Source organism: Macrobrachium nipponense, chromosome 20 (assembly GCF_015104395.2).
Source record: "Macrobrachium nipponense isolate FS-2020 chromosome 20, ASM1510439v2, whole genome shotgun sequence".
In the NCBI taxonomy this organism is placed as follows: Eukaryota; Metazoa; Arthropoda; class Malacostraca; order Decapoda; family Palaemonidae; genus Macrobrachium; species Macrobrachium nipponense.
This window is the reverse complement of record NC_061089.1, coordinates 66,766,905-66,779,404: the sequence shown is the minus strand read 5'-3', so window position 1 is coordinate 66,779,404 and position 12,500 is coordinate 66,766,905. Positions and strand designations below refer to the sequence as shown.

General features: G+C 34.6%; 1 protein-coding gene across 1 annotated transcript in view; it reads right to left on the bottom strand.

The window, feature by feature from the left end:
• The window catches only part of LOC135220494 (Na(+)/H(+) exchanger beta-like), a 115,438-nt gene that overhangs the window by 57,629 nt on the left and 45,309 nt on the right, over nt 1-12,500 (bottom strand). Inside the window, 4 exon segments of the mRNA XM_064257635.1 lie at nt 3,000-3,199; nt 7,092-7,213; nt 7,409-7,504; nt 9,716-9,797. Of these exon segments, the coding sequence (XP_064113705.1) occupies nt 3,000-3,199; nt 7,092-7,213; nt 7,409-7,504; nt 9,716-9,797 (500 nt within the window).

The following is a 12,500-nucleotide window of genomic DNA, read 5'->3' as shown; positions in this document are numbered from 1 at the left end:
TATTTTTCCTGGTATAGTTTTGGGCACTATTAATCTACCTCTGCTTGCTCTTTCTGATATTTTTAGTTCCATGATATTTTCTGCTATTCCTTCTATCTGTTTCCATGCCTGAATTATCATGTAGCGTTCTCTTCTCCTTTCTAGACTATATAATTTTAAGAATTGTAGTCTTTCCCCAGTAGTCTAGGTCCTTAACTTCTTCTATTCTAGCTGTAAAGGACCTTTGTACACTCTCTATTTGTGCAATATCCTTTGATAGTGTGGGTACCATATCATATTGCAATATTCAAGTGGACTACGAACATATGTTTTATAAAGCATAATCATGTGTTCAGCTTTTCTTGTTTTGAAGTGCCGTAACAACATCCCATTTTTGCTTTACATTTTGCCAACAGAGTTGCTATTGATCATTGCATAACATGTTCCTATTCATCATCACACCAAGGTCTTTAACTGCTTCCTTATTTGTGATGGTCTCATTATTAGGTCCCTTATATGCATATAGCTTTCTTTCTCTGTCTCCATAATTTATTGATTCAAATTTATCAGAGTTAAATACCATCCTATTTACCTCTGCCCAATCATATACTTTGTTAAGGTCTCTTTGTAGAGCGTTCCTATCTTCATCACAAGTAATTTCTCTACTTATTCTTGTGTCATCTGCGAAACTACTCACTACCGAATCCTTAACATTATTGTCTATGTCTTCAATCATAATAACAACAGTATTGCAGCTAACACCGTACCTTGCGGCACACCGGATATTACTTGGCTTCATCGATTTCTCGTCGTTTGCAATAACTATCTGTTTTCTGTTGTGTAAAATTCTTTTAACCATCTTCCATACTTTATCCACGATATTGTGTTTTCTAATTTTCTTCTCTTCCTAATATATTATGGTCTACTTTATCAAAAGCTTTTGCAAATGTCTAAATAAACCACATCTGTTTCATTTCCGCTTTTCATATTTTGAATATGTTTTCACGGTGGACTAACAGTTGGGTTTGTGTACTTTTTCCGGGTACGAAACCATGTTGTCCTTTATTAAACAAATTATTTTTTATTAAATGTTTCATAATATTTTTCTTCATTACCCTTCATACACTTTCATAATATGTGATGTTAGACTCCACAGGCCTATAATTACTTGCCTCTAGTCTTGATCACTTTTGAAAGTAGGGGTAATATATGCTAATTTGTGCTCATCATATATCTTGCCTGTATCTACACTTTGTCTTAATAATATTGCAAGTGGCTTTGCGATAGAATGAACTACTTTCTTTAACAAAATAGCAGGAATTCCATCAGGCCCTGCAGCAGCTCCATTTTTAATTTCATTAATAGCCTGCACAATATCAGCTTCATTAATATCTATGTCAGCTAAATATTCACTATTTTCATCCCTTACTTCTATATCATTATCTTCAATTATCTATTCTAGGGGTGAATTCTCTCTTATATCGTTCTGCCAGTATGTTGCAAACCTTTCCTTTTTTTCATTCGTTATCTCCCTTCAATTCTCAGAGGGCCTATTTCTATTCTTCTTTTATTCATCTTCTTCGCATATGAGTATAATAGTTTGGGGTTTTGCTTGATATTGACTAGGGTTTTTTCTTCCAAGTCCCGTTTTTCATTTTCTTTTGATTGTATAATCTTTTGTTCTGCATTTTCTATCTTACTTTTTAGTTCTATAACTTTCCATGCATTTTTTTCTTTGCAAGACCTTTTTTCCACTTTCTGATTTTCTGGAACAAGATCCTTCTGTCTCTTGGTATGCATGAATGATGTTTACTTTTCTTCTTCGGTATATATTTTTCCACTATTATCTCCAATATTTTATATAATATCTCCGTATTTCACCCTTATGTCATCACTTACGAAAATGTTATCCCAATCTTTGTTTAATTCTTCATTAATTTCTGACCATTTTATTTTTTATTTTTACTGTAGAAGTTGTATTTTCCATATCCTTCCCACTTTTTCATTTCTTGCTTATCTCTATTTTCACTTGCTTGGAATGAACTGTTAATTCTATGACATTATGGTCTGAAATACTCGCATTATAAACTATTATTTCTTTAACATAATTCATCTCGTTCACAAATACTAGGTCTAAAGTATTTCCTTTCTTGTTGGCAGGTGATTTTATTTGTTGAATGTTGTATTCTAGTAGCATATCTAATAGCTTTTCGAATTGCCTCTTATCTTCTGCACTACTATTACTCTCTTTTTTATATGTATAAGTACAACCACAATCTCCTATTCGTTCTTTCCATTCTACGAAAGGAAAGTTGAAGTCACCAGATAGGAGAATAGTCCAGTCCTTGTGATTTCTACATATATCATCCAATTTTCAATTATTAAGTCAAACTCTTTAGTATTAGGAGGTCTATATATTACTATGTTCATCAATTTTCAGATTTCAAATTCTACCGCTATTAGTTCACATTCTGAGTTACTATATTTCTCATATATTTTTCCTTGTTTTTGTCTTTCCCATTTATTGCGGTTCCCCTTGATTCCTATTTTTTCTATCTGATCTATAAGTTTGGAACCCTTTTATTTGATCATCATTCCCAGTCTCTTGGGAATACCAGGTTCACTTATATTCATTATATCTATTTTCTTTTCTTTTATTTTGGGTTAGTTCTTCTAAGTACTCTATTTTTCTTTTTGAGTTACTCGTAACTAAACCCTGCGCATTCATCACTATGATGGTTTGCGTGTTTTCTCCTTCATTTAATACTGGTAGTAATAAGGATTTTCCCATGTCTCTTTCCTGTTCTGGTATGTTGTTCTTTTTTTCATTTCCAGAATTCTGACATTAAAAAATCCAACTTTTCCATAATATTGATCTTCCTTCATCATAATTATTAATTTTGTGTCTGAATCTGCAATTTTCTCCATTTCTGCAATATCCTCTTGCATAATAAATACAGTTATTATCTCTTGAGTAGAGAGAGAGAGAGAGGGAGAGAGAGAGAGAGAGAGGCCCTCACCTGGATGAAGATGGTGAAGAGGATGACGACGAGGGTGGTGGTGACGAAGATGGCCTTCCTCTCGAGGTGGTCGTCTAGCATCTGCACGAGGGAGAAAGCCACGGCGCCCCTGAGTCCTCCGTAGGCGGCGATGAACTGCTCTTCGATGTTGATCTTCTTGATCCGGTAGTGGTTCATGATCCCCGTCAGCAGGAACACGCCTGTGGGGGGGGGGGGGGGGGGAAGAAGGAAGTTTAGTTAGTGTACGTAGAATGGAAGAGGGTGATATCTCTCTCTCTCTCTCTCTCTCTCTCTCTCTCTCAATTAATCATTTAGTCCTTTCAAAAAGAGTTAAACCAATTATAGTTTACATTAACATTTAACCGTGTGTTGATGACAGACGTAACTCTCTCTCTCTCTCTCTCTCTCTCTCTCTCTCTCTCTCTCTCTCTCTCTCTCTCTCAGCGTTTTATCCTGTGAAATAAAAAGTTTAAAAAAAGGCTTTTGTAAATTGTCAGAGTCGTGGCGTTGCCGGCTGTACGATGACAATGATAAATTGCAAGCATACACGAGTTGCCACTTAGCCGAGAGGGCGTGTCTGCTACAATGGCTGTCATTACTCTCATTATCCTAAAAGGTGATTTAGAGGGGCTATGTAATTCGAGAATAATTAAATCCTCATGAGAGTTTGTGTATGTAATAAAGATTTTACACACACACACACACACACACACACACACACACACACACACACACACATATATATATATATATATATAGATATGAATATATATAGTTTTTAATATCTTATATATATAATGTTTTGTATATACTATATATATATATATATATTATAATATAATATATGATATATTATCTATATGATATATATAGATATATCATAATATGTAATATATATATTATATATACATATTTATTTTTTATTTTCTATTATATTATATACCCCGCACTATATAGCACATACACACATAACTCATCATAATAAACTTTCATTCAATGATACCAGGAGTATCAGTATACACTATCTGTGTGTTCTGTGTATACTACACCTTTCTACACAAGAGGTATACAGAGGACGAAACGGTGTACGTACTAGGTGTAGGTGCTAGAATTCCATAAGAGTGTGAGGTTCGGCTGTCTGTCACGGGGTAATTATTTTTAAGAATTATGGTCCCTCTTGGAGAGAGAGAGAGAGAGAGAGAGAGAGAGAGAGAGCAAAGACGTATTCTAGAGCCTCTCATTCACTTTAGTTACCGTTTTCTCAAAAAAGTAATAGTCACGTTTTCTTTATCATCGCTTCACTTACCACATACTTCGTCAAACTTAGAATATTACTTTTACAAGTATTGGATCAACTGTTTCACTCAAGGATCTATAAACAGATCCATAACCATTTAAAACATTTGCTGAATTCTATACCCATCTTAGGGTATAGACAAGGCCTATAAAAAAGCCTTTTCTAGTCTTTGGAGTATAGCCTAGGCCTATACCTAACTAAACCGTATTAATCTTTTATTTTCTCATTTCTATATACATTTCCTTATCGTAACCTGATGTGACAGAAGACAGGAGGAAGAATAATTGATGAAAATGGACTTATAATAAAATATATTAAGAACTGGATGAGGAAGACTTAGATAATACCATATTTGGCTACAACATTCAGTGGCTACTTGGGGATATATATATATAGGTCTAGTTCCAGAGCCAATAAAAGCCACCTACATGGTTCCTCGGAATCCTAATATGGATTTGGAGCTCTCTCTCTCTCTCTCTCTCTCTCTCTCTCTCTCTCTCTCTCTCTCTCTCTGCATAACTTCATGCTGTATACGGAATAACGTTTATGTATGTACGCAGGCCTGCATGAGAGAGAGAGAGAGAGAGAGAGAGAGAGAGAGAGAGAGAGAGAGAGAGGCAATATCAAATGCCCGGAAGACTCCAATCTCTGACTAAATAAACGAGGAAGCCATAATCCAATCATCTGGGAATGTAATCACAGAAAAGGTATATAAGCAAATATAGTATTTCATTCGCTTTCTGGGTAACCCTGTTGTCAGGATTACAGGGTTTTCCTGGGATTATCCAAGGGTTTATCTAGGGTTATCCAAGGGTTATACAGGGGTTATCCTACCTTGGGTTAAACCACTTCTGTGACACCAATTCTTTACATTTCCCATATTTTATCATTCATCCTGCCGCTTCTGCTTTATTTTAATTACCCAAATTTCTTCCATTTTATTTCATTTTTTTATTTTAGCATTCAGATCTGGTCTAGAAAAAAACCCTAGGATTAAATATATTGTAAATCAAAATTGCTTTAACGAGTCTTTGACGAAATCCCAACTTGAGAATCGATATCTGCACATCATATCTCGTTTAAACTGAGAGAGAGAGAGAGAGAGAGAGAGAGAGAGAGAGAGAGAGAAGAGAGAATATGTCACTCGACAACCTGTCATAAGTAGAGAACTGAACAATCAAGCAGTTGCCTAGTACGTAAGACATGTCCAAATTAGGCCTATAATTCATCTGCTCCAAACTTAGAGAGAGAGAGAGAGAGAGAGAGAGAGAGAGAGAGAGAGAGAGAGAGAGCTCTGTTTTACTGTATAAAGTGGAAAAGTGATACTTTATTTGGACACAGTTATCTAACACGATAGACGTGACCGAATTAGGCCTATAAAACTTGAACAAGCCTTATCCAATCCTGTTTCTAACATTTCAAAAAGAGACATTCCATATAAACGGCAACACCGGAATTAAAAATCACATCGTTTCAAGACGAAAATGTCATCCTACATTTCAAGAGAACTGAAAGGTCATCCCACAGTTAAGAGAGAGTAGCGAACCGGCTCACTGAGTTATAAGATATACCAGATCGATAGGCGCAGATGCAGTAGCTCTTTTGGGCCTAGTTTGTACCTATGAAATTTTAGGCAACTGTTTATAGCCGTATCTATGAGCTTGAAGACTGTTCATAGCCCTAACTACGAATTCAAAGTGTTTATAGCCGTACCTATGAGCTTGAAAGCTGTTTATACTCCTACCTTTGAACTTAACTGCCTATAGACCTGTCTATGAACTTGAAGACTGTTTATAACCCTACCTATGAACTTGAAGACTGTTCATAACCCTACCTATGAACTTGAAAACTGTTTATAGCCCTATCTATGAGCTTGAAGACTGTTTATAGCCCTGCCTATGAACTTAGCAACTGTTTATATCCCTACCTACGATTTTAAAGTGTTTACAGCCCTACCTTTGAACTGTTCATAGGCCTACCTATGAATCTTGGGACCTGGAGATAACTGTTTACAAGATGATTCTAAACTAAATTAATGGAAATGAAGATTGGCCAACTTGAATGCCTATATATACTCTATAAACAGATACTTTCAGGCCTATATATATTAGCCTAAGCTTACGTAGGCTATTCTTTACAGACGGTTATGGACTGGTTATAGGCTACTTACACAATCCTTACAGCATGGTTATAGATTGGTTATAGACTGCTTATACACTACTTATAGACTGGTTATCGACTGCTTATAGACTGGTTCCAGGTTGGTTAATAGTCTGGTTGAAGATCAGTTACAGACTGGTTATAGACTGATTATAAACTTATCATGGACTGCTTATAGAAAAATGGCGTGTAGACTAGCTATACTCTGCTCATAAACCTATTATAGACAGCTTACAGAAGACTGGTGTATAAAATGCTCATAAAAGACTGGCGTATAGACGGGTTATAGAAAACTGGCTATACCCTGCTCATATACAGCTTACAGACTATAGTAGATTCACATCAACCATGCATTTGATGTTCTGAGCCCGTCCCTTACGACACTCCTGATTGGCTGTTGATAAGCCAATTACAGGGCTGGAAACTCTCAGTGTCTCTCGAGAGTTCACATAGGCAGGATGTACGTTCCACCTTTCCTGAGGGATACGTCTTTCTAAAGTATACCTCAGGAGAGTTTCAAGCCCTGTGGCTGGCTTATCAACAGCCAATCAGGAGCGTCGTAAGGGACTGGTCTAGACATCAAATGCTCGGTTGATGTGAATCCACTATAGTTCCAGACCGGTTTCCAGACGTACCAATGAACCTGAAGACGAGGCAGAGAGACACGGTCCAGAGGACGAACCCAGTGTGCCAAACGTGGTCGTCGCTAACCAGCACCATTCCCAGGAACATGAAGATGATGGTGTCACTCGTGGCACTGCAAGAAAATGAAGGTGGTGTCTGTTGTGTCATATTCAATATCTAATATGTCTTCGGTGGAAGTGTCATGATATGCATAAACCTAGTTATGTATATCATGACACTTCCACTACTTACAAAGTTCGACTACTTACAAACACAGACACCTCTCTTTTTTGACAAGAACTTGTAAGTAAATAGATCCACTACATACCTGGCCATCTTTGTGAAGTATTTGACACAAGCGTAGGACTTCTGGGAGATGTTTTGAAAAGCGTAGTGGGCCTGTACCAATCCGCACACGATGAGGCTGGGAGACAGAAGTGGCAATTACCATTGATTCTCGGTGGTATATTAAGTTGTTGGGAATAGGATAATCTTGTTATATATGGTAACAATATATTTAATATCCAATTCATCCCAAAAACAGAAATCTAATGTCTTACAAATCCTCTAAACTAAAAATATAAAACTAACAATTATTCAACAACTGATGCATACTTCAGAAAGGTCTCCAACAAGCATAACAAATGACCCCACGTAACTAGCTGACCTACCTTAAATATGAAATGGTCCTTGACCCAACTTAACCGTGACCTATTACAAGGCTAGTATGACTTACGTAAATGCCTGTATCCACTTATAGAAGTATCATATTTGCCCTTTATCAATACTTGATCTGCCGAAATCTCAGTCTACTTGAATTTCAAGTGACAAGTTTGAACGTGCGACCTTTCTATAGGTCCTAGTTAGCGTCACGTACGACGACGTTCTCGACTTATCGATCAATCAACTGCTGATGGTGACGTTGCAGAGTCTATCTGACGACAACCTTCAAGAATACGTTGCCGACAATTATAGTATTTGTTCTCTGAGAAATGATTTATTTGTGAGTTTATGTTCCATAGGAGACAATTTATTTGTCAATATTTGTTCTTTAAGATAATTTATCTTTCAGTATATGTTCTTTAAGAGACAATTTATTTGTCAGTATTTGCTGTCAAAAGAGACAAGGTATTTGTCTATTTTTGTACTCCAATGAGACAAGGCATTTGTCATTATTTGCTCTCAAAAGAGACATGGTATTTGCCAATATTTGCTCTTAAAAGTGACGAGGTATTTGTCTATATTTGCTCTCAAAAGAAACAAGGTATTTGTCCATATTTGCTCTCAAAACAAACTAAGGTATCTGTAAAATACTGAAAGGCTTTTTGTCAATATTTACCGTCAAAACAGTATATATTTGCCAATGTTTGCTCTCAAAAGAGACAAGGCATTATTTGTCAGCTATTGACAGCTCATTGTCCTTGACAATTACCATAGATTCGTGGTCCAACGGTTGCCTAGCAACAAGGACAAAACAAAGCCTAAAATTTGAAGTATTCCAGGATACATTTCCTGGTCTCTTCGGTGATACAAAATCTCCAGATGCATTTTCTTATCTCTTGTGTCCTTTTGTCAAAGAATTCTGATTCACGCATCCGGTTATATTTTTTTCTTAACATCAGACATTAACTCTTAAAAGGAATTTACTACAGTAATTTCAGTTTTGTCAGCAATAGATTTGTCAAAATAGGTTCAAATAAGGTGCCCAAAGTTGCTGACAAAATTTGGCGCCCAAAGTTGTTGATAAAATTTGGTACCCAAAATTGCTGACAAATTTGGTGCCTAAAAAAGTTGACAAAATTTGGTGCCCAAAGCTGCTGACAAAATTTAGTGCCCAAAATTGTGGACAAAATGTGGTGCCTAATGATCCTGAAAAAAATGTAGTGCCTAAAGTTATTGACAAAATTTGGTGCCTAAAGTTATTGACAACATTTGGTGTCTAAAGATGTCGACAAAATCTGGTGCCTAAAGATGTTGACAAAATTAGGTGCCTAAAGTTGTTGACAAAATCTGGTGGCCCTAAGATTTGTTACAAAATTTTTAGGGGTGGCATAATTCTTGACAAAATTTGGTGCCCAAAGTTGTTGACAAAATTTAGTGCCTTAGCCTGAACAATAACAAAAATCAAATAAATTATATAAAGATTCTTGTGGAAAAAGTAGCCAGTAGACCACCAATTGATTAAGGAACGCATAATTAGAGAGAGAGAGAGAGAGAGAGAGAGAGAGAGAGAGAGAGAATTTATAATTCAGAGATTTATGATGACGGAAGCGAAGAACTTGACGCTAAAGGGCATATTTTAATTTCTGAGAATGCAATGCAATCTTGCAACCTTGGAATATCTGCAATGAACTACTTCTCAACGTAATTCCAGCTTTGCAAGACGCAGGTAAATCATCTTGAAGATAATGACATTTGGAATATAACTGGAATTCAGAGAAAAGACACTGCACCTCACAGCTTATCATGGAATCCGAACCACACTATATCTAGATTTTAATTTCTAATCACCAGAAACAAATTCCTCTGATTCCACGTTGGCGGAGCGAGGATTCGAACTCGGGACTACCGGACCGGTAGGCGAGCAGGTTAACCACTCGTCCAACGAGGAACCGATTGAAGCTTCGAGGCTCACCTGATGATTCCTGAGAAGTGGAACAGTTCCGCCGTCAGGTAGCACAGGTAGGCCAGACAGAACAGCGCTAGAGGTTCCACCACTGGAAAAAGGTGCTATGGTAGTTACAGGTGTGAAATACATACGATCGTGTAAGAAATACATATGTAATATATTAATGTGTGGTGTGTGTGTATATATATACCACTCTACACATATCTATTAAATATTATGTAGTTTGTGTATATATATACACACACACATATATATATTACATATATATGTGTGTGTATATATATATGTAATATATATATACACACACATATATATATTACATATATATATACACACACATATATATGTAATATATATGTGTGTGTGTATATATATATACGCCACCCCCCCCAAAATAGTTAGAATCCACGAATAGTTGAAACCCATATATAAAAACGCTTCAAAACGTCACTAAAAATATGTAATCATGGTTTTTTAATAGTTTTATCACAAATAGTGCATCATATGATGAAATCAATTAAAAAACAGAAATTTGTGGATATTTCTCATAGAAAATTACGCGAATACACGAATTTCCCATGAATATTGGGTAGATATGGTACATAGAGAAATCCACGAATGCGTGAGTCCACGAATCAAGAGAACACGAATATGAGGGTCCACTGTGTATATACTATATATATATAATATATATATATATATATATATATATATATATATATATATATATATATAGTAAAATGTGTTTTATATATATATATATATATATATATATATATATATAATATATATATATTCTATTGGTTTTATCAGCTTTTATCCAGGTTTGTTTTTGGATACGTCGCGTGTAGAAGATTATTGGTAGATTTTCATAACATTGAGAAAGTTTATAAGTAGAGTTTTGACTAGTAAAATGTGTTTTTATATATATATATATAATTATATATATATATATATATATATATATATATACGATAATATGATATAATCTGATATAGCTAGCAGTAGTTAGGAAAAATTGTCTAAATATGTAATTGCATATATATATAGTATTATATATATATATATATGAATATATATATATATAATATATACAATTATATATTTAGACAGTTTTCCTAACTACTGCTAGCTATATCAGATTATATCATATTATCGTATATATATATATATATATATATATATATATATATATAATATATATATATATATAATATATATATATAGTATATTTATATAATATATATATAATATATATATATTATCTATATATATATATCCTATATATATATATATATATATATATATATATTATATATATATCTATATATATATATATATATATATATATATATATATATATATATATTATATATAACGATAATATGATATAATCTGATATAGCTAGCAGTAGTTAGGAAAACTGTCTAAATATATATTGTATATATTATAATTATATATATATATATATATAATATAATATATTATATATACATATATGCAATTACATATTTAGACAATTTTTCCTAACTACTGCTAGCTATATCAGATTATATCATATTATCGTATATATATATATATATATATATATATATATATATATATATATATATATATATAAACACATTTTACTAGTCAAAACTCTACTTATAAACTTTCTCAATGTTATGAAAATCTACCAATAATCTTCTACACGCGACGGATCCAAAAACAAATCGGATAAAAGCTGATAAAACCAATAGAATTTACCACAAGAGACCACAAACATTCCTCATCACGATTCCAGACCTTCACTGAAAGCCACTGGATTTCCAGATTTCCAGGGGGAATACGAACGAGGGGGAACGTTTGTGCATAATTTAATATAGGACGAGTTGCCTCATGCCAACTGAGCTGGTTTTACTTGAAACTAAACTTTTATGATTTCTATTGAAGCATATGATATGTCTGACATCTGTGGTGGGTGGTTATCATCCTCGTTTGAATATAGCACTAACAAATAAGACAATACGTTCCTGAAATTGGACAGCTAAATTAATATAGAACCCGGGAAATCCCTAAACAATAATGTTCTCTCATATTATGATTAGTATGCGAATAATATATGATGATAACGTGAATATGTAATGCTGTACTTGTAATTCAATACCTTGTCATGCATCTTGAATTATTCCAGGTGGGTTAAGGACAACTTGACATTGAATATCTACTGTATTTTGGTAAGGGAACCAGTTGCTATCTTCACTGAAATTATTCAATTCTAAACCCTTTTATTTACCACGACGGCCCTTGATCTATTCCAGAGCCACTGAGTTTACCGTTTTAAGTTCTTGGTTTATCTCAGAGCCCCTAAGTGTTTCTGTTTTAAGCCAACGTTCTATCACAGCGTCCCTAAGATCACAGAGCCCCCAAGTTTTTCCATTCAAATCCCTGGTTTTATCCAAGTCCCTGGGTTTTTCTCCATTCAAAGCCCTTGTTCTATCTCAGAGTTTCCATTTAAGGACCTGGTTTTATCTGTTCAAAACCATTGCCTTATCACAAGATCCCTAAGGTTTTCTATCCAGATCCCTTGTTTTACCAGAGTCCCTAGGATCAACAAAGCCCTTAAGATCACAGAGCCCTAAATGTTTCCTTTCAAGACCCCCTGGTTTTATCACAGAGCCCTACAGTTTTTCCATTCACACCCATTGTTCCATCACAGAGTCCCCCAAGTTTTACTATCTAGAGCCCTTGTTTTACCACAAAGCTCTTAGCCTTTTCAATTTTAAACCCTTGTGCTATCTCAAACCCC